Source organism: Coturnix japonica, chromosome 2, assembly GCF_001577835.2.
Source record: "Coturnix japonica isolate 7356 chromosome 2, Coturnix japonica 2.1, whole genome shotgun sequence".
Lineage (NCBI taxonomy): Eukaryota > Metazoa > Chordata > Aves > Galliformes > Phasianidae > Coturnix > Coturnix japonica.
The window spans coordinates 26019847-26043364 of NC_029517.1; the positions used below are offsets into that span (position 1 = coordinate 26019847).

The window sequence follows — 23518 nt, forward strand, 5'->3', positions numbered from 1 at the left end:
GCAAAATGCTTCTAACCTACATACTGGTAAAGAGATTTCAGATGTCACATCAGGAAAAGATTTATAAATATTTTTTCCTCAGAGTGGTCAACAACTTCAACACCTTGGTAAACACAAAGTTTAATATCCGCTCAATGTTAAGAAAGTTCTGATGCCCTGAAGATTCAAGTATCTAAAGTCTCCAGAGAGAGATGTGATTTGTTTTGTTTATTACTATTATTTTATTTATTTATTTATTTTTCTAATTTAACGATTTCAGTGTTCGACTGAAATGGCTAAATTCTGCCTCACATGCATTTTGACCTCTTAGTCCTTCTGCTGAGTCTGACCCATTCTCTCAGAGTTACCAAGGCTTTAGTTAACAATTTGTCTGCTACTGTTAATTTAATCGTGTGTTGCTTCTGGCAATGTTAATTTGAATGACACTGATTTCTTTAACAAAGAATGAACCCACAGGAAAATCCCCAAATCAGTCTAGACATTTTGCCTCGAAGGACTCGCCTGACCTATGCCAAAATTTTACTAAACTGCTACAGCTGACTCCACTTCCCCGCTTCAGAGGATGCTGAAATGTTTCACACATGTTGGAAGAAGAATTCCAGTAATCCTGCACTCTTTCAAAAAGCACTTGAGAAGTTTACAGAATCCTCATGGAATACACTCCCTGTTATTTACATACAGAGAAGACAATGCTTTGAGCAAGTACTTCTACAATGGGCCTAACAATAGCCAACTTTGTTTCTTATTCTGACAGAATGCTCCTTGAACATTCTCAGAGGTTTGTTAGACAAGAAAAATCTGGGGATTTCATGACTTCTGAAAAAAATGAGGTCTTTTAGTTCTACTAAGAATCTGTGACATTTTGCAGAACATTTCTTCTTACCATCTCAGTCCCATCTTGAAACTATTTGTTGGGAGTGGAAGAACATCTGCCTCCCAGAATTTAGCATCAAAGTATTTCCATGCTTCTCCCTGACACACTATTATTTTGTATCTTGACATTACTATGCTTATACTTTGCAGCTCTCTCCTATGCGGGCAGATGCTATAACCCTTCATAAGCATGTGTGACTGCTTATTATCCAAGAAGTGGGTAAAGCTGGCTACAAATTAATGCAGCATCATCCCCAAAAAAGTACTATACTCTACCTAGTCTCTGCAGAATTTAGCTAGAAACTCTAAGGTTTGCAGCTTTCTTGTGGTATGTTTTGTAAAGTACTTTAGGTAAGCAAAGAAAAATCACTTAACACCCTGAAGTTTAGCCTCTTTAAATGAATATTCCCGTTTCTCTTCTTTTTTATTATTACTGCTTCACTGCCTTGACTAGCTGGATATAAAGTTTATAATCTACAGGTCTATTATTAATAGATTCATAAACTAACTACACATGCCCATCACTGATGCTGACAGTTCTCTAACAATATATCATCCTCCCCAGGCTTTTGGTAACATCTCCAATACAGAAGCTATTCAGAGTCCTCTATGTACCCGTCTTTTGCTTCCATTTTCAATTGTTCCTCTGCCAGATCAGGAAATTGTTCCTCCCACCTTCCTAACACTGGCAAGAAGCATTTAAGATACATTGTGATTTCTTAAAAATGTCAGCTACTCTATATCATGGCTGCTTTCATACACTAATGGGACATGACATAACAAGATGTTTTGTATTAAAGACAAAGGATACCTGTGCATTCCACAATATGTCAGAAATAGGTATTAGAGAAATCACTCTTAGCCCACGCTGTCTAAAGTAAAAAGAGGTTGTCTACCAGACTTCCTGATACTCTAATTCCTCATATGATACTGCTCCAGGGAAACACTTGACTTCTAGGAAGACTTCCCCCCACCTTCCTCCTCTTTCCAGGCTTACAAGATTCAACTCTGCATTGACTCATATTTGATATAAAAAGATGAACTGAAACATGAAACTACATTAAGCAAAAAACAAAAAACAAAAAGTCTGGCCTTAGGAATTTAGCCTTTATTTGCTTTATTTGGAAAATAGTACTTAAACTATACAAGTTTCACTAGTTATTAGGGACTTGCATATTTTTTTATTCAGAATACCTTAACTAATTCTCTGCTAATATTCACTGAAGGTTAGCAATAAAGTTCATTACATCTTACAAGAAAGAAGAAATCACAAATTAAGTTATACCAGAACTAGGACCACACAGCACAGGAAGTTTATCCCCTTAATATATATAAATGGCCTTTTACCCAACATCGTGGGCAAAAGCCCTGATTAAGGTAAAGCATCATATCTGCCTGCGTGATATCACACACATTATAAGTAAAGTTTTTACTCCTCCAGCGATTCTTTGCATCTGACATTTGTCCACCTTTTGCCAACCACACATTATACCAAATAAAAACCTACATAACCTTAAGAGGTAGTGCCGTACTTCATAAGGATATGAGCTGAAGAAGCACATACACGATAAATAACATCATAAGCATAAGTAATCCATTGATTTCTCTCTTCAGAACCATTTCAGTGTCAAAATCTAAAGTCTTATTACAATGCAGAAGCATCAGAAGACTTTGCTGTACCAGAAGTAAACAGCTGCTTTTCCATGATTCATGTAACCAACAGAACAGAAACTTGTAACAGAAAGTGTTAGGCAACATTAAATAAAACAGTAGTTGCCTGCATCTGCCAAAATCCCATTAAATCTATTAAGTTATTATATCTAAGTGCTCAGTCTAATGACACAAAAGTCACAGTAATGAGACTTTTTAAGATCAAGATGCCATTTTAGCTCCACTGTTTATTATGGGATCTCCTCAGTTTCAATACTGGCTTTAAACATTTTTTAGTGCACCACCTACATATCAGACATGAAGAAGGCACATTTTAATAAGCTCTTTAATCAGGTAAGAAATGGAAAAAATATTCTAAAGTTGTGATTTTTAATTTAAGAAAGATAAGAACATACAAAAGTAAAAAGATATACCAGTCTGCTCTGCTCAGATCTGTGCCAAACAAGAAAATCAAAAGGACTGTAAACGGGCAGCCTGTAAAGATGAGAGAACTAACATTTAATTGAATGTTGTAACTTAGTGGTTAAGACTCCCAGAGATCGTAAATTAATGAAAAAAGAACAAATCTGGAAGCAAATTCTCAAAATTGACTTATTCATACCAGATGATGTATTTAAATAGAAAGCATTTAATTTGTATTCCATATCACCCTCAATGCAATGTTACTCGAAGCAAAAATTCAGATGGATGTCTTTCTAAGAAATGCAATGTTTGCTGCATGCTTTCCCTGCTGCTGTTGCATAAAGAGCACAACTGCATAAAATGCATGGGATTGTGATCACAATTTAAATGAGCCAAACAATTATTCCATTCCCAGCTTTGTGAGGGACTTCCAATAAGGACAGCAATACTTTACTTTTTATTCATCTACACGACACTTGCCTAATTTACTATGTTGTTGTAGGAACTAATTATGGATATACTAACATCTATGAAGCACCATAAGCTGCACCCATTCTTATAAAAATCTGTCCTATAGTAGCTTTACTAAGTTCTTAAGGACAGTGATTATCTTTTTTTTATTTGTTAGTAGCAGAACAATAGGGTTTAATCCTTGACTTGGACAGCTAGGCACCATTGAAACATAAATAATTAGCAAACAATATGAGTTGAGAGGTTTAGCAAAGTGTTATCCTTCGCAGAGCTCCAAGGCACAGAGCATTTTAATGACCAGAATTTAGCCAATGCAAAGGGAACCGGGGACAAGGAACCATAGCCTTGGTTACTTGCTAATAACTTTGGTGGCTTGTCCTTAAAAGAACAGGGATACAAAAAAGACAACTGATGGAATGAATGTGTGAGAAGACAGCACTGTTCAGAGGAGCATAGGGACTGCAAATACATTTGCCTTTTGAGTAAGGCATTGAGAAGCAAAAGCTTCTTATGTTTTTGCCAGCTCTACTGTATCTGTAAGCTAAGAGCAAACACAGTAGGAGAAAACAGAGGGGATTTTTTTTTTTTTAAATTGAGAAAACATGAAGAAGAAATCGTTGCATAACCAGCATTCACTGTTGCCTCCTGATATGTGTTCTATTTATGTATAACACTGCTTGCTGCTTTCAAGCTGGAGACTTTCATTTAGAAGCCATGTACCCCAAGAATATCTCCCTGCCTCACATTAGAAGCAAAATGGCTGGAGGTAGTCCAATAATTTGAGTAGTTCTTCATCTTGGACAACACTCCACCTTCAGCTCCTAAGAATAGCTTCAGGTGTCACAAACAGGGTACGACACGGAAGTTCTGCCAATATTTTAAAGTATTTTTCATTGCTTGTCCATGCATTCATTCTATTCTTGGTGACTTCAAAGCTGTGTACTTTCTGAAGCTGACTATCAATAATTTGGTCATGTTTACTCTAAAAATGAAAGACTGATGGGAACCATAACTGTCAGCATTAGCAGAGTGAAAAATAATTCCTTCCAAGAGACAAATGAAGAAATGCTCTGCTTCCAGTCAATCTGCAAAATACCTGGAGGACAGGCAATTTCCACAAGGTGATGAATGAAAAGGAAGTAGAATGCTGAGACGAAAGCCTGGAGTGTTTCCAGTAAACTGTGAATACAAGGTGTGGCAAATGAAAGCACTCTTCAGGAGGAATAAAGGCAAAAAAAAAAAAAAAAAAAAGCCAGAGTTTATTATATTACCCACAACATTTTTCTTAAATGAAGATGAAGTTAACACACCATATTAGAAAAATAATGAATAATTACAAGACACAATGTAAAATATTATTTTCACTAATTTAACTATGTGCAATGTGGTCATTTATTATAATATAAGCAATACAAAGCTCTTCAAACACCTGGATATACAAAGGTAATATTATCCAAAACATTTTAAAATAGCTTGGATATTATCATATTCTTACATAATGCCATCACTACAGTCCACATGCAAAAATCTATTTGAAACTCTTTCAACAAAACATAACCCAACTTTAAGCATATTAGTCACCTCATTTAAGTAATCAATTAAATGTGCAACAAAAATTGAATCGGTCTTTCAAGTAGTTCAGAGCCCTCACATACCACCTTGTATTTGTCAGTTTGATACTGCAAAACACTTAAATATATAAGAATGATAAAGCACTGTCATCAAAATACCACAGAGTAACAATACAAATACAATTTGATGTGATCCAAAATAGATGCTGAATCAATAATTCTGATTGTTTTGTTTTTAAACACTAAAATAAAGATAAAATAGTCTAATAAGAAAACTCAAAATCTTACCTGTTGGTATGCTTGATAGATTACGTCAAACAAGAAAGCCTGAGGCATTTCACTTGCTCTGTACCTGGCACGTTCCAATGAGTGGTCTAAGCATCCATCTGCAGCAGAGGCAATAACAGTAGAAACCAGAGGACGAATTGCTCCTGCTGCCTATGGTACAACACACAAAGAAAACTAACTGTTAACACTAATGTATATCAGATCATCTCTGTCAAAGGAAAAAAAAAAAATAATTAGAGTTTTAAAGAATGTTTTCTACTTATTCATATTTCTCATAATATGTAAGTCATACTATTTATTCTTTAAGAGATGTTTCATATCAGTACAGCCATGGAGGACTGTATTAAGTACATAATGAGGGCCAATGTAGAAACGCACACAAAAAAAAAACTATACATCCTTCATAAACATCTGCTGTAAGCATGTGTATATCTAAGATGTCCTTTTTTTCAGACCTACTTCTAAAAAGGTATCAGGTGGTTTCTGTGAGCATGCACCTAATCTGATTCAGATTCAAGACAGCAGGAGACACACATGGAAGGCCTGAACAATCCACAACACCTATCGTTTTAAAAAGTTTAAGTTTGGCCAAACTGCTCAGAAATAGGCTACAAGAAAAAATTCAAAAGATTGAGCTTGTTCCTCCACATTGAATTCATTCTGTGAAATACTGAGTATCACACTTACCAGCAAAGCCACTGAGAACATGGCATAATCAGAAAGAATTCAACATCCAGCAGCACTGTGCCTCAAACTAGACACTGAAGGTTTATATTTCAGTTTTGGACTTGCTTAGATTTGAAACCAACTAAACTTACTCCATCAGTGTTTTTATCAACATATAATACTAAAGATCCCTGGTATTTCTGAAACAGAGTTCTTGCAGCAGTTTTGGAAGATGCTGAAACCAAATATATATATATATATATATATACACTTCATCAGTCACTTAAGCAACCGGAACAAGAGATATCCATACAATTTGTTCAATAAGAGAAAGATACAAGGGCAGAGCACTGCTTATCAAGACACAGGAAGAAAAGGATGCTTTCCAACAATGCCAAGCACTGACAACAGTGTGTTTATTATCTATTTTGAAGAATAACTTTAAAAATAAATGATGTTGTTCCAAAATATTTCAAATTACCAAGCATCTTCAACCAGTATACATAGAAAATGACATTGAATTCAGGTTGAATTCTGGCACTTCACTACAACCGCAGATCTTCAGAGGCATGGTGAGCTTTGTCATAAATGGAACTAGGAATCTTAGAACAAAAAAAATAAAAACAATGTTATCCATATACTTTTTTGCAAATCATGACCGCACACTGGTCAGTTCCATCATTTTTCACAGCATTTCTGATCGCAAATAAGCATACAATGGCAAATGGATAACCTTAAGTTTTTTTCCTCTTTGGAGAGAAATAACTACCATTGGTCTTCCCTCCTTATTCCACACTACTGAACAATAAAACTGACTGCAGTCAGTGTGTTGAGCAGATTACTAGTTCTAAAGAACAGCTTCTGAGTTTGTTGTTTTGTATAATGAGGACAGAGATGTTAATCAACTTCCCATGCCCTAAGCGTGGAGATATGCAAGAGCTACGTGGGTATGGGGCAAGGAAAAGGAAGAAAACATTCAAAAGATTCATGTGACAGAAATACCTCAAAATCTCCAAAGTACTTTTTCTTTCTAATAAAAGAGAGATCTATATTAACACTGCATGGAGGAAATGACACTATCTTACATCATCCAAAGGCAAAAAGATAAAATCCAAAAAAGCAAAAAAACACAAAATCATTGAGAAACTGTAAAGGATTTTAAGCAGCCACCCAGACAGGATCAATTTTATTTGTCATAGAAGAGACAACTTGACAAAACTAATACTATTTTAGTTTGAGTAACAAAGCAATGATTTAAACGAAAAGTAAAACCTGGCACATGTACTTCATGTAAAATCTGTGTGCAAGTAGGAATAGAAGGACTAGACTATCTGTAACCTGTCCCCTCTCTATTGTTGTATAATTCCAGAATGTGGATTATTACTTCCTCATCTCAGCTGCTGGGCATTTGGATGAAGTTATTTTGCTCTGCCATCATGTTTTAATTGGTCACACAGGAAAAAAAAGTTATAAAATTAGAAGGTCATGGGAAAAGAGACAGAGCAGCATGCCAGCCACAGCTTTTCTCTAATTAGTTGCGTCTTTTTTTTCCCCCTTTTCCTGAAACAGTTACCATACCAGAAAACCAGTTAGAAAAAGGATTTCTTAGGCCAATCCAATATTTTATTACAGTTTTTAACAATCATGTCATGTTGCATTTTAAGCATTAAACAGGCCAACAGAATACAATATGACTTGCGTAACTAAATCTCACAAGTGAAACATGCACTCTGAGGAACAAAAAAACCAAACTGTAATTCTAAATGAAATTGAAATGCTCAAAACGATATTCTTAAAAGAACTCTGAGATGTATTGTTTTCTTGACATCTGGTTTATTGCACAATAACAATTCATCAATGCCTCTATCTCTGTGACAACAATGAACCACATCTCCTGCTTTGCTTAGGCCTAGCTCTTCCAGAAGATTCAGGAAGATCTCATTTCTAATAAATCCAAACATGCCATTTTTTAAAGCCCTCAATTAACTTTCAAATACTTGAGATGCTTTACAGAACTTAAATTTTAACAAATGGAATTTCCTAATAATTGCAGTTTTTCTTTGTGTTACTCCATGACTGAATCTGATGCGTCAGGATAAGGGTTTCTCAGCTGCCTTCCACTTGTTTTCTGACACAGGTCCTCTCAAACTATCCCTGAACTGACTGAGAACATGAAGTTTAATATGAAGAATAACATTTATGACTAACTTTGTTTTCAGTACTGGCTCACCTACTTGCAGGTCCTTCTTCTTCCTTATCACACAGGCACATGGTCCCTCAACCAGACACTGTGACCCTACACCACTGAGTTTATCATTTCAGTGACACACAGACTGTAATTGTCCCAAAGGCCATTTTCAGAATAGGAGAAACATGAACAAAGCAAGGGCTTATGTATGCACCACACCATTTTCATATGGGACATGAGAGTTGAGTCTGTAGCACAGCAACTGCATCATCTGCAATACTTCTGGCAACATTCACCAGCTGGAATATGCTGACACAGCTGCCAAACCCATGTTGGCTTACACAGAACTCACCACACATTTCTGGTTCCAAAACTGGCTCTTAGGTATCTTCACTCATGGTGTAAACATAATATTTGGCACTACAAACAGAGGATTTTTTTTTATTTTTTTTTTTCCATATACAGGCCAAAGAACAAAAATTAAATATATGAGGTATTTTTTTCTGGTCAAATCAAGGGTCCTCCCTACTCAGCACAAAGCCTTTTCTGAATTGTACTCCTAGCAGTCCTTCAGTGAATGGAACAGGGAATTCAGGTACTTGGAATAGGCCCATAGATAACATTTTTCAGTTCAGAAATCTGAACATTAGAGTATAACATAGCTAAGTATTTTTGTACTCTAAGGACCTTTTGCCCTTTATAACTGTGGGATTCAAGTGAAGCACAATCATTCAGAAGCCTATGTCCATTCAGTTACAACACCGATTATTTTATCCTGATGACCTTCCATGTGGATTTTTCAATTATAAATCCATAACAGCAGAACACTTTCTATGCTAGCAAAAAGAGTAATTACACCAAATGTGAATTCTGTTTGTTCTCATGTGAGAGGCTTTGACTTGCTATTTATGTCAGGAACGTACAGGTACTTGGTAAAGCTCTCAGGTAAGGGGCTCAGACATGAATTTGAAGAACAATTAAAAAACCCCAAACATAACCCAAAACACCTGGTCTTATTTGAAATTATAAATATTTCTTAAAATTTCATGATAGTTTTACATATCTTTTTTAAACTTAGAATTAGTCAACCACAAAATCCTCTGAATCTGAAGGAAGTGCCTGAGTCTTAACACTAACATAACCCTATGCAGAGATCCCATCTTCCAGTTTTTAATCATTTTGAGCCAGACTTCAAGAGGATCATCCATAAAATGCATAATACACAGTTCCTAAATATGAAGTGGATAGCTAATGGACAACTAAACAATTTATTTAAGCATCCATTTTACAGCCTTCAAGCCACTCCACTTCAAAGACAAGTCAAGTACTAGATCTGCCATAAACAGGAAATTCATATACTTCTTCCTTCCTCCGTGTATTTTATTTGTCAAAGTACCAAAATATCTGAGTAAGCCGCTAAAGTATCCTTTTGAGCATAAGAGACATTGAAACAAATATTGAGATGCTAAAACAAATACTGCTAATGGTTAATTTTCTTTCAGACAAAATACTGGGAGAAAAAAAAAAAAATCCACATCCATTTAAACTCAATTATTTCTTTAAAACTACCTTAAAATGCCACAACATACAATTCTATCAACTTCAGTGGAATTGATAGAGCAATGTCTCTTAGAAGGAAGCTCTTTCTTGCACCTGCTGAAAAAATGAACCCATTTTCAGATAATTTTAGAAACAAGAGGTGTCTCAACTTATTTTAAATCCATTTTGTATCCAGCTCTTTGCTCAACTACATACAGAATAAAATACAGTCAAGATGTAAAGAATTCATGGTGACTGAAAAAAAAGATATAGAATGAAGGGCACCACATCAGTCAGTAGCACAGTACTTTAAGGACTTCCAGTAGATTCAAGGCATAGTTGTCCATCTTTCCACTTTACTGCAGCACTGTATCATTCTCGTCTTTATCACACCTTTATTTTGAACAAAGATAATTTAGATGGATGCAACCATTGACTATTTACCCACAGTGAGATTAGGGATCAGACAATTAAAGGACAGTAAAATCCAAGCAGTACTCATGATACCTTACAAAATAAACTATGAAGTTTCAGGCCATAGAAGCCTACACACATAACTGCAATTTGGCTAACACAGCACAACTTCTTCTTGAATAATCATAACAACTGACAATTCTCATTCAATTAAAAAAATCAGAACCCACTAAAATTTCAAAAAGGTCTGCTTGGGATGGTGCAGGTGAAGCTTATTTGACAAGCAAGAAATCGTCCAAGTTACAAATATTCCTGATATACTGCATTCAACCAATAGCAACACTCCACATCCAGAATACGACTTGCAGAGGACAAGATATCAGAGTCAGAAGCTCCAAAACAGCACACAAAGCAACACACTTTGTACCACTGTTCTATTCCTTTTCAGTAACAAGAGATGAAATAGAACAAGACAAAACAATTGCAAAACTCATTAAGTTAATTATGTGAACTAGGAAGTGGGGGGGAAAACAAAGGCACAAAATCCTTACCAAAAAGAAAACAACAAAAAAAAAACAACACAGTAGCAATTAAAGTCAGACCACAGGTACTGCAGGCTGACATACTCAGAAGAATGCTATGCCTCTGCACACCCCTGCCACCAACCGACCCCAAATTTTAATGCAGACTCATAGAGTTCACTTACATGGCCAATTCACAACTCTAAACTTTAAGTGAGAAGGAATCACAGCCTTAGGCCTCCAGAAGTTGGTCCAAAATGACTCTCCCAATCCTTCAGTATGATTCCCTTCTAATTACACTACCACAACTTCTCCATTCATAGTTTCCGTCTACATTGAAGTTCATTTTTATTTATGCTTTCCACTCCCCCCCCCCCCCAAGCTGTCTAGTACTATAAAGGAAATGTACATCCTAGATATCACTAGATTTCATGTTTTAAAACTAATTACACATAGACCTGATATCAAATACCTACAAAGCTTACAAGCACCATCTTTAAAAGAGTATCCTATCCTGATGTTTTTACATGGTTTCTCAATGTCTGTATTTCTTAATTCTAATTCTTTAATCAAAGTTGTTGTCATGGCAAACAAAATGGCACCAAAGCAAGACTTAATTGCACTGCCTTACTAAAAATAAATGAGTCTTGTATATATATACACTGGACTGAGAAATACGTTTCATCATTTCAAGGTAGCTGATATCTTTGAAACTTTATGCTGGAGATTGCAGGGTTAGTCACACGTATTAAGACAAACACATGCATTCTGGAACTTCATTAAAGTCAATTTGGTAAACACACAATTCTATCTTACTCCTTAACAAAGACAAGGTTAGGATTAAAACACTGTTCAGTTACACAATAACGACAACAAATAACAATCTATGCAAACTTATACTAACTAGGCATCTAAATAGTTAGAAAATACATCCTGGAGTGTTCCTTATTAAGTGAAAGATTATTTATTTGTTACCAAACATGATCACCTCCTTACAAATTCCAGTCTAAATTAGGTCTGGCTGTGAACCAGCAAAAGAAGCTCAGAACAACTATGATTAATTTTCTCTCACTTTCTTCCATCAAACCATTTCCACATGTTACTACAGAGTTAGTATTCTTATACACTAACCTAATTACTTGCCATGAAGGGCATTCACAGCCATCTACAGTATGAAAAATAATCAGAAACAGGTAGAAACATGCTCTTCTATTCAGACATCCGCACTCAAGCTAACTGTACCTATCATAATGAACAGGCTTCAGCCATCCTCAGTAATTGCCTCTTAAATCAGCAGAATTGCCTTTACTAAAAAAATATTACCATTTCAAATTTATCAAACAAAACCTTCAAAGAGAAATAAAACAAAAACTCGGTTAAAAGATTAAGACAATTGCCATATTTAAATGGACCTTTTTTTCACATTCTTTATATTGTAGAACTGAAGTGGGGAATATCTAATAAAGCAAAGTCATAGAACTATCTAAAGTTTTTTCCAATATCCACTCAAAGTAGTTCACAGAAATAAAACACTACATCATTTTTTTCTTTTCCTTTTCTACAGTTTATATCCAGCTGTTGTCTAGGGCTACACTTCATCTTCTCTATTACCAAAAGTTGTAATCTATAGGAAATCTTTTGAGTCAGCAGAGATGGAAGACAGAATATTTCTTCATATCCACTCCACTTATCCTACCTGGCAAAAACAATTTCTATTTGGATGTCAAAGACAGGACAAAGTAATGACATAAATGATAAGCTACGAGTCCTATATGGAAGAACAGCTGCAAACTATGGTTTAGCTACACCTATACAGCTTTTGAAGACTTGTTCAAGTTTTGTAAAACATGTTCAAGCCCAAACCAGCCAAACTTCTTAACAAGTCTGCACCCCGTATCCAGAGTTCTAAGCCTCATTCTGCACCCAGAACCCACCTACTTGCTGCATAGCAAGACAAGGCAGCAGTTTGGCTGCACAAATTCAATAAAAAACAAACAACAACAAAAGAAAACCCACTCCTGTTAACATCACATTCAAAAGATCCCCATAAAGCAGTACCTCAGCTGCACACTCTTCCCTTAAGTACTAGATGTGGCACGAAGACAAGACTGTAGTATATCCAAGGTAACTGAGTAAAGAAAAGGAGGCCACAAAAAACACAGAACTACTCTCATTATCATTAAGAAACACAAATTCAAGTTCAGGGTCTATCACACTTACATATACACTCACACTCAGATTTTACAATGTAGCATGAACATAATTTGCGTGGCACTTCTGCAGCTGGGACAGGAATTCTACCAACTAGTGCAATTTATAATTTAGGTTGCCCACCCATTAGAGGCCAAAGCTTGCTGGGTTATTAAAGAGCAAGAGTAAAACTTAATTGCTTTATTTAGAATTTTATTGAAAAAAAAAAAAACAAAAAAACAATATTGAAGTTACCACGAGCACACCACCTCTTTGACTCCCCTTAAGGAGAGGTAGGCTGAAGTTCCTTCAACACCAAACAGACCAATTCCAGTTGCCTCAATATGTTTGTACTGGCAGATTCTAATTGCCTCAGGACAGCACTGGTTGAAATGTTAAACAAGCCTGGTGTAACACAGATACTGAATTTTATCATCAACCAGACAAAAAGAAAGCTAATTTGAACATGTATGTTAAACACTACGAAAAAGGCTTGTATGCTAAACTTCACTTAATTTCCTTAAAGTCTGTTTACCCAGCTGGCTAGGAATAACAGCAGAACTCACTAAATTTGGACACGTTAATCTTAAACCAACACCAGGAAGGAAGGAGTTATAACTGTGTTTATTCCTAGCTGCAAAAGACGGGATGTTTAATCAGAAATTTAATATATACTTTGAACCAATGTTAATGAGCTGACACTATATTGTACATTGAACTGACTTCAAAGAGACAGGATTCCTTAAACAAATGTAATGTATATTTATGACACTCCTTAAGAAAAAGAAAACATTTCTCCTAATGAGGTCACCTTTATCAGTACATATTATCTGAGCAACTGGGGATAGTACATGTATAGCAGGACATGTCCAAGCCACAATTAGCTATAAAAAATGAAGATCGCTGAGAGCTGAAACTATTCCACAGAAAGAAAGATACCACATGTTAATTTCCATTCTTTCATATTTATTTACCTTTACAAATGTCAGTAAATACTGGTTTTATCAACAACATGCTAAATTCCAAAAATTACTCTGAGTGAAAAGCAAGATTTCTGAAGGAAAATAAATGAGATTCCTTTCAAAAAGACAGAACATGGAGAATATCCTACTGAAATTATACAGCACCTTGGAAACAGGATAACCACAGATATAGTCCAGGAAACTATTACAGCACATGAAAAAAAAAAAAAAACTTCATTTAACATGCAGGGCAGATTTTGCCCTTGCATCAACCATCCAGATATTGAGCTTGGCCAAAAATGCAGCTGGAGATGCTTCCGGATAAAATCTCAGTATTTGGTGAAAAACAGAAAAATCTGGAGAGGTGTGCATGCCTAATCCTTATCAGGAGGAATACAGCTGAGAATCTCTTTCAGTTTGTGGCACATATAAGTGGCCAGAATGATCTCTTTGAAAGTGTTTATTTTTATGATATGAAGACGACAATTACAGACCATTTAAGTAAAACAGGCCCCAAAACATTGACAAATTTATATGCTGATAAAACAGAAGCTCCGGTCAGAATCCTTCCTAGCAGACAATTCCCAGAACCATCACAAAATAAATACCTGACATTTCCTATCCATTAATCTAGCTTATGCACAATGAAAGATAAAAGCAGAAGTGATTTAGAACCCCTCAAACAGTAGCATCATTATTTAATTACCTTCTTTAAGGTTGACATCACATAACCATTTGGCTAGTCTCACACTAAATTTGGTATTTCCTTTTACTAATCAGGATGCTTGGACTAGATGACCTTAGTGGTCTTTTCCAACCTTAATGATTCTATGATATGGCAACCACAGATTTAAATAATTCTTGTATCTGAATGGCAACCCTAGTATAAGATTTCACTATACAAACCTCTAGATGTCAGATTATTCCACCTATAAGGCTTAAGTCACCTCAAGGAATAACATAAAACAACCAATTCAACTGATCACAAATCATAGGCAAGAATACAGAGCAATGATTATTTCTCCTCTTCTATTTGCTCTTATATGTATCTCTCACAGTCTCACTATACAGAGATTAAGCATGCCCCTCCTAAAAAGTAGTGTATATTCCACCTTCTACTCTGTTCAGTTTTACAGAAACTCGTGTTATTTGAAATTACTGTAGTCTTCCAGAAACTAAAATCAGTGGGATTAAATCACCTCTTCAAAAAGATTAAATGTTAGTTGTATTAGGCACAGTTATTCTGGCTCTGTTAGCACAATGCAGAAGTGTAACAAAGAAAGGGAGGCTGCAATTTATGTTCCTGACTATGATTCATGTACTTCAGTTGGTTGAGTTGGGTTCTTCCTAATGAATGCAATGACTCATCTAAGCCATTGAAATTGCAACTGTGAAATGACAGTTGTTTCTCTCCTTACTAGTGCTTTCCCACTGCCAAACACTACAGTCTGCTAGGACAAAGACTTGAAGTAATTTTCTAACAATACTTTAGTCTCCATTCAACAGAGAAAACAAATAAAGGCTTTACTGAGAAGGCTCTAACTTTCTATGGGGCCAATAACGCCAAAAGCAATGGAAACATTAGTATGTTTCTGATAGTGATCTGTTACTACAGACTTGTAAATAGAAGAATGTATTGTAGAACTATTTCCCATACAACAGCAAGACCACACTAAGAATAGCTAGAGAAAAAAAATAATAATCTAAACAGCTTAAGCATAAACACTGTATCATCATTTCAAGCCAAGGATGAAGACATTAACCTTATGAGGCTGCTGTGATTTCATAAAGACTACCTGTAAGCTTGTGGCTACACATCACTGTATCACTTTAGTGTATGAGACTGGAATTCAAGCATTCTGCCTTTTAACAAAGTTAAATTTAGATCACCTGCATATCTGCTGAGGGCAAATTCACCTTCAAGGAGAAGTGAAAAGCCCTGCCCTTGAGAAAGAACAAACCCACAAACCAGGCCATGCTGGGGCCACACAGTTGGAAAACAGCTTTCCAGAAGTGGGTCAAGTTGGTCATCAAGTTGAATATAAATGACGAATGCACCCTGACAGAAAAGAAGACTAACAGTATCTTAGGACATATTAGGCCAGCAGGTCAAGAGGTGATCCTTCCCTTCTACTGAGGACTGATGAATCCACACCTGGAGTGCTGTTAGTTCTCTGCTCCCTAGTACAAGAGAGAAATGGGCATACTGGAGAGGGACACAGACACTGAAGTATCTTTCCTATATAGAAAAGCTGAGAAAGCTGGGACTACCTAAGGAAGGGAAGGCTCAAGGATGATCTCATCAATTGATAAAAATAAACAAATGGAGGATGTACAGAAGACAGAGCCAGACTTTCTTCAGTGGTGCCAGTGTCAAGACAAGAGGCAACAGGCACGTAATGGAATGCAGGAGGTTCTCTCCAAACATTAGGAAGCACAACTGTACTGTATGGGTGCCTCAGAATTGGTACAGGTTGCCCAAAGATGATGTAGAGTTCCTCCTCCTTAAAGATCTTCAGCAGCTTTAGCATTATGTGTTCAACTAAAAGTACACCAGTTTCCCTCAGAAACACTTTTGACTACTAGTACTCATCCTCTTAAACACAGAGAAAAATTTTATTCTCATTTTCCTTTAGTTTCTGAAGAACAGACAACTTTCCAAATCTTTTTTGAAAAAGATACATACACTCTGAAGGGTTTCCTTTATATTCTGCAGTTGTATCTCAAATTCTTTTATTATTTTTGAACAGTAAATGAGGATTAATGCACACAGATTCAGTAGCAAGTTCATACTTAAGAGTCTTATATCTGGAAATAGACAGCTATTCTATAATCAAATCTTAGTTCTTCAACTAGTAAGAACACACTTTTATTATCATATTGATTATATCCATACACATGTCCATCTTTCCTTGAATAGAGAGACTTGGACATATGAAAGAAAGCTGTTACATATTTGATTTAGCCTAAAAGAACCATCCATAGACAAGACAGGACATAAGTCCTTTATTGAACTACATATACATAGACAGCTAATTCATGATTCTCAAATATGAAAAGAGTCACAATGCCCTGCACTAAGGGGTTTCCAAAGGTCCCTGACTTGAGGGAAATAAAGACAACTGACTCTGTCAAACCTAATAGCTTTGCAATTGCCAGCAGACTATGCCTTGATATTTTTTGTACATTCAGAAGAGTTCAAGGTCTACTGAGCATATTTTGGTCTTCATAATAGCCAAGCTCTTCAAAAGTTGTTTTCTTCTAACATTTTTATATAATACATCTAATATTCATTAAAACACATTTTCACACTGGCATAAGTCAGAGGTTCCTAAACTACAAAACTCACTCCACCAGTGGAATATAAACCACATCAAAATGTTAATATAATGTCATCAGTTCTTGACTCTCCTTTCGCACAAGTTCCTGACAGGACAGAAAGAGATGCTAGAGTACAAAGAAAACAGAAAAATACAGATAGACAATGACTTCAGATGCCCTAGCATGTAAATATGATTCAAATGCAGTACGCCAAATATGGGTGCAGCCTTTAGAGGTATATAAAACTAGTCTTTGATTACAACAAGGACAAATAATGTTTAAAATATTTCATATGGGATGAAAACTGAGTAGGTAACAAGAAAACAAAAAGATGATTGCTTCAATAAGAACAGTGAAAGAACAGAGTAGAACTACTCCAACAGGGCGCTTCTGATGTAACTCAGAGGCAAGAAGACACTGAGCACAGAAGTGGCATTCTCTAGACAGATAATTTCCATTACCTGATTCTGTATGTGAATGAGAGCCCATGAGACTGAGGAGCACTGTACATTTGTATTGACAATTATGCTTTGTTCAGATCCTTGCTATACCTATGAATAATGACATTTCACAGTTTCCACAATCCACCTTTTCAGAATGTTATTTTGATTCAGTCCTTTCGCTCCAATAAGTGAACTATACTTCTATACTTTAAAAAATAGTTTTTTAAATACAGTCTTTGACTAAGTCATATATTAAAAAAACTCTCAATAGCATGACTGACAGGTTCCTGTTTGTCTCTGCCTTCCTGGCTTTTTTTTTCTCGTAAGCACTTTTTTTAAGTTATGTTGTTTAAAATGCAGTGCTGGCAAAGAGATATTGCTAGAGGCTTTGGACTGATGCCTTTGGAAGCTTCCACTTTTCTCAACTTTTACTAGCAATAAAGAATTTTTTTCTAGAAGCATTTAATTTTAATGACAAAATTACCCAAAAACGTAAATGGAATTTAATTGGTTACAAAGTAATATTTTCAAATAATGGAGGAGTTGTTTGGGCTATTTAAGGTATAATTTATTAGTTCTGGAGAGGTTGCACTTTTGAATTCCTACAGGCAAATAACGAACTGATTAGTAAGAGTAATAAAGCAATTTATTTGTCTGACAATTGGCAACTAGAAGTGCAATAATTTACTTGATCAATTGCCATTTTCAAGAACATAAAAGCTTCTCATAATTATGTTATCTATATGGTATGCAGATGAACAACAATACAGCATTATCTCTATTACATTACTGACTAAATACGATGCTTCTGCCAGGTTTTGTACCTTCCTACGTAAAGCAAAAGGAAGTAATTACTTTTTTGTACTGAAAGACTGAGGAATTTATCCTCTTCTAGACATGCAAAGAATTTGATTATAAAAATAACTAAAGATGCTAGCTTCCCTTCATCAAAATCTTTTTGATATTCAGAACCATGCGTGGAAGTTCGGAGAAAGAATCTTAGCCTTCCAGTCATGTAATTCTTCAAAATTCCATACTTGTCAAAAAAGATAACCACTCCACCTTTCTGATGGGAAGCTTTGCCTTTTCACAGAATCACCAAGGTTGGGAAAGACCTACAAGATCATCCAGTCCAACCATCCACCCATCACCAACAGTTCTCACTAAACCATGTCCCTCAACACAACATCCAAACATTCCTTGAACAACTCCAGGATCAGTTACTCCACCACCTCTGACCACTCCTTCAGAGAAGCAGTATTTCCTAATGTCCAGCCTGAACCTCCCCTGGCACAGCTTGAAGCCATTCCCTCTAGTCCTGTCACCAGTTAGTTACACAAGAGAAGAGGCCAACCCCCAGCTCACAACAACCTCCCTTCAGGTAGGTTTTTGTTTTTGTAATATTTTTTTAAAATTAATCTATTTTTTACATAAGATGAAGATCTCCTCATGCTCCCTGATTCAATTTCTCTATTGGCTAACATCAGCAGCTAACAGATTATGGAGTCCAGTTTTCTGAATGCCCAGCTTCGCTGAATTCAGTGGCTGTAAGCCAGCATAGCCAATAAATACTACACACATTTCTAACACTGTACAATGGAAAAGAAAGATTAAGAAAAATGCATAAGAACACTTTTATAAGATAAGTGATGCCTCAGCAATTTAGGTGAAGAAAAATTTATTAGTCAGAAGTTCAGATGTACTAAAATATACTGCCTTGAGGATGTCAATTGAGATTGCCTTGATTCCCTGTTGTTTTACTAAAAATGTCTTATATCCAATTAAAAACAGGAAAAAAAATTACATTTAAATTACAAGTTCAAGAACAATCAAACAAGTACATTTTTATAGTTTTCACTAAAAACTTTAAAAAAAAAACAACACACAGTGCTTAATGGGATATCATATACCATACATGCATATAGACACCTAAATACACCTACACACACTGAGAAAACAGTTATTCTCATTTCATCTCATCATCGGTAAAACTAACCTCATTCTTCTACAACTCAAGAATCTCATTTAAAACGGATTTACAACAGGGATCCATGTATTATACAGCCTTTGGCAGATAATTCTGGAAAGCTATTCTGTGCTAAATGAGAAAGGTCAAAATCCTTGTTAAGATTCTACCTGAATTAAAATTTTAATGACTGGAAACTTACACTCCAAATCACTGAAAACTATAAATTAGAGTTTCTATTTTATTTACATTTCTAATAACTTAGAAAAATATAAACCAACTGCTAGCAAAATATATTTAGATTTCTAACAATGTTCTGTGAGACATTATATGATTTAATTTTCATAATAGTTTTTTAAAAAGTGGTACATTCCCCTTTAACACTGTGAGCTTTGAAGAAACAAAAAAAAACAACTTACTGCCAATGTTGCAAATCATCTGTCTACTTATCTTTTACCCCATTTCCTGAAAGAGACTAGCAGTGGTAATTTCCATATATTTCTAATACTCAAACACTTTTACCTCATTTATTTACTATAAATCATTTCAATTCTAAGGGATATTTAATGGTTATCTTGTCCTACTCCTCTGCAACGCACACGGACACCTACAGCTAGATTAGGTTGCTCAGTGCCCTGTTGAGCCTGACCTTGAATGTCTCCATGGATGGACTTCCACCACCTCTGGGCAATCTATTCCACTGCTTCACCATCCTTACTGTAAAAAAACTTCTTCCTTAAATACAATCTAAATCTCCCATTTTAGTTTGAAACCATTTCCCTTTGTCACAACACAACCACGACAGACCTTGTGAAAGTATCTACCCCCATCTTTCACACGCCCCCTCCCCCACTCCACCCCCCTTTTAGATATTGAAAGGTCATGATCAGGTCTTCCTGAAGCCTTCTCTTCTCCAGTCTCAGCCTGTCTTTGTAGGAGAGATGTTCCATCCCTTGGATCATTTTTCTGGCCCTCCTCTGGATGCACTCCAACAGGTCCATGTCTCCTCTGTACCAAGGGCTCTACATCTGGACACAGTACCCTAGGTGAGCTCTCACCAGCGCAGAGTAGAGGGACAGAATCACCTCCTTCAACCTGATGGCCATGCTCTTTTAATGCATCTCAGAATATGATCAGCTTTTTTTGCTGCAAGGACATATTGCCAGCTCGTGTTCAGTTTACCATCCACCAGTACCTCTAAGTCCTTCTTGGCAGGGCTGTGCTGCACCCTTTTGTTCTCCAGCTAGTACTGATAGTAGGTGTTAACACAACCCAGGTGTAAGACCTAGGTTTTGCTGAACTTCATGAGGTTCTCTGCTCAAGCCTTTTGTAACAAAAAGGAAAGTGCAGCAATGACAGCAGAGCAGCAAGGTCCTAAGCTGCAGCAAATGAGGGGGCACAGAAATAAATGGAAGAAGCTGCTTACCTTCAGAAGGCCTTAGGCATGCAGGGTTCTTCAGCAAGACAACCTTGCCCCCACAGCCACCTCTTAAGTGAGGTCTGGAAAGAAGTGGATCCTCACTCCATTCCTTCCAGTCACTCAAGTGCACTGCATGCACCTGACCTCCCTTGGGTTGGCCCTGCTTTCCTAGCAGGTGCTCAATCACAGTTCAGGCTGCGTCTCAGCATTCTGCTACGCCTTTCTACATCTCTCTGGATGGCATCCTGTACTTCAGGCACATCATCTTCACCACACAGCTTGGTGTTACACACAAACTTCCTGAACGAGCACTCAGTTCCACTATCAGTGTCATTCTCACCAGCCAGTTAATTCACTAGATCCTCTTGCTGGTAGGGCCTTTAACAAATTTACCATTCTACTTGCATAACAACTTCTATAAATTGCTGATTAATTCAGTATCCTACTGATAGTCTCTATGACAATAATTATTTTTCCATGACAAGTAATCTTTGAGGCATTAAAAAACATCACACACACACACACCCCACCCCTCATCTTATTTCTCTGCATAACAAGGCTTCCAAGTCTAAAATCAACATAATACACTAATGCAATTCCAAGAGAAATACTTATTTTACTATCAAGAGTTTGTGCTGTATATTACATACAAGTCTCTCAGAGTTGCTTTGCTGTATAGTACATACCCCGTACTCTTTAGCAGCCATCACCACTTTTCGAAGAATATCTTCTTCAACAAATGGTCTCACAGCATCATGGATAATCACTACTTCTGGTTTTTGGAGCAGACAGTTGGAAAATTCATTCTCTGAAAACAATTTCAGTCCATTGAAAATTGATCGGTGACGAGTTATTCCACCTTCTGCTACTGTAACTCTTTGGTGGCCATATTTTTTGATGATAGACTTCATTGTTTCAATATTTTCAGGAGAGACCACCACGATAATGTCAGATATCCAGCTGACCCTAGAAGAAACAGAATAAAAGCAGAGGGAATTAATGACTAAAGACATCTCCATAAGATAAATTCATATTGAAAGAAATTGAAGCTGGTTAAATAATCTCTCAATATTCTCAAGCGCATATGTATTCATGTATTAGCATGCTACCCGTAAAGAGAGAGCAAAGCTACATGAGAGGATCTCTACTGATACACAGATGTCAGTCAAAGTAAGTGGAATTCTGTGGAGGAACTTACTTTCAACAAGCAGTCTGCAGAAATAAAAACGTAAGACAAGACTCTTTGAAAAGACTTCAAAAAGTTCTTATTCAAGCCTCACTCCTAGCTTCCATTTTTACTTCTAAATCAATCACCTGCAGTCTGTTATATTAGTTCCCTATAAAATGCAGTCTTGATTAATTGGTACATCCTGGGATTTGGAATATTCTGAGTTCTAATGTTGAGTACACTGTGCACCAATTGAATAAGAGGAAGGAAGAAAGAGGTTCATGAAAAGCTCTGAAACAAAGTTCACTACAAAGACAGGAATGTCCAACAATTCACAATCTATCTAGATTGCAGATAGTCAAAATTATAACATACTGATAGGTTGAAAATATGTATATGTGCAAAGGTTTCTACTCTATAAAGCTACCAAAATGCAAAAACAGCTACCACAGTATAAAAGCATGTTTTTAAATCAAGCTTCTAATGACAGCATCAGCCTAGCTTTAATACAGGTGTGGGGAGTAAAGAATCCACAATATTAAAAGCAATCATAACTGCAGTTAGGCTGAAATCACATTTGTGTAAGTGTAGCTAAGAATACAAAGTAAAGCTGCATGCATCGCATTGTACATCAATATAACGCAAATATTGCCATTCAAATGCAGCTTCTTGACTCTTTTATATACTAAATGCTATGTAGAAGTCATCAAAAAAAAAGGATTTCAAATTATTTCTGTTTCTCCACAGAGAACAGCAGAAGTTTTTGGTTTTTCTGTTTGTTTGGTTTTTATCATGACTGACAAGAAATTCATCAGGTAAACAATGATTTCAACAATTTACTATTTACCACACTTACGGGGAGCCTACACATTCAGCTCTGAAGAGAAACAGTTATGGTACATTCTTACAAGAAAAACTAGCAAAGCTATTGAGATTATCTTGCAGATATAAGATGCACTGAAGTACTTGAATACTTGCAGTATTTAACAATAGACAAAAACGTATTATTCATTAGTGATAAGAATGCCGCGTTGCAACACCAGTGGCCCGGGTTTGAATCCCCCCTGTGGCGCAAGTGGTAGAAGTGCCGCTCTGCTACACAGGAGTCTCGAATCCCGGGGGCTGGACTCGATGATCTCTAAGGTCCCTTCCAACCCGCACGAGACTGTGATACTGTGAATACAAATGCTCAATCTGTTGTTTTCGGTAATAAAGCCTAAGAAGGCAATACCTAGGAACTACCCTTACTCCAAAAGCAAAGTCACCTGTGATACAAACCACTTCACTGGGATTAGTGAAACAACACAGTATCTTCAACCTTTGGTACATTTTGTGGGGCTTTTTTGTGACTAATAGAATTCCATGAAAAATTATTTTAATGGATTTTAAAATAACTACTAAAAATAAAACAAATCGCAGTGTTGTTAGACTTCTTTAAAAGAAA

At 36.2% G+C, this 23518-nt stretch overlaps 1 protein-coding gene across 5 annotated transcripts in view; it reads right to left on the bottom strand.

Annotated features, from left to right (window-relative positions):
* The window catches only part of CRPPA (CDP-L-ribitol pyrophosphorylase A), a 96198-nt gene that overhangs the window by 66930 nt on the left and 5750 nt on the right, over nt 1-23518 (bottom strand). For all 5 annotated transcript variants that reach the window (XM_015853854.2, XM_015853852.2, XM_015853856.1 and 2 more), the window contains exons 2-3: nt 21593-21872; nt 5277-5426 (exon numbers count right to left, since the gene is read on the bottom strand). In XM_015853854.2, coding sequence (XP_015709340.1) covers nt 5277-5426; nt 21593-21872 — 430 coding nt within the window. The remainder of the gene's footprint in view (nt 1-5276; nt 5427-21592; nt 21873-23518) is intronic.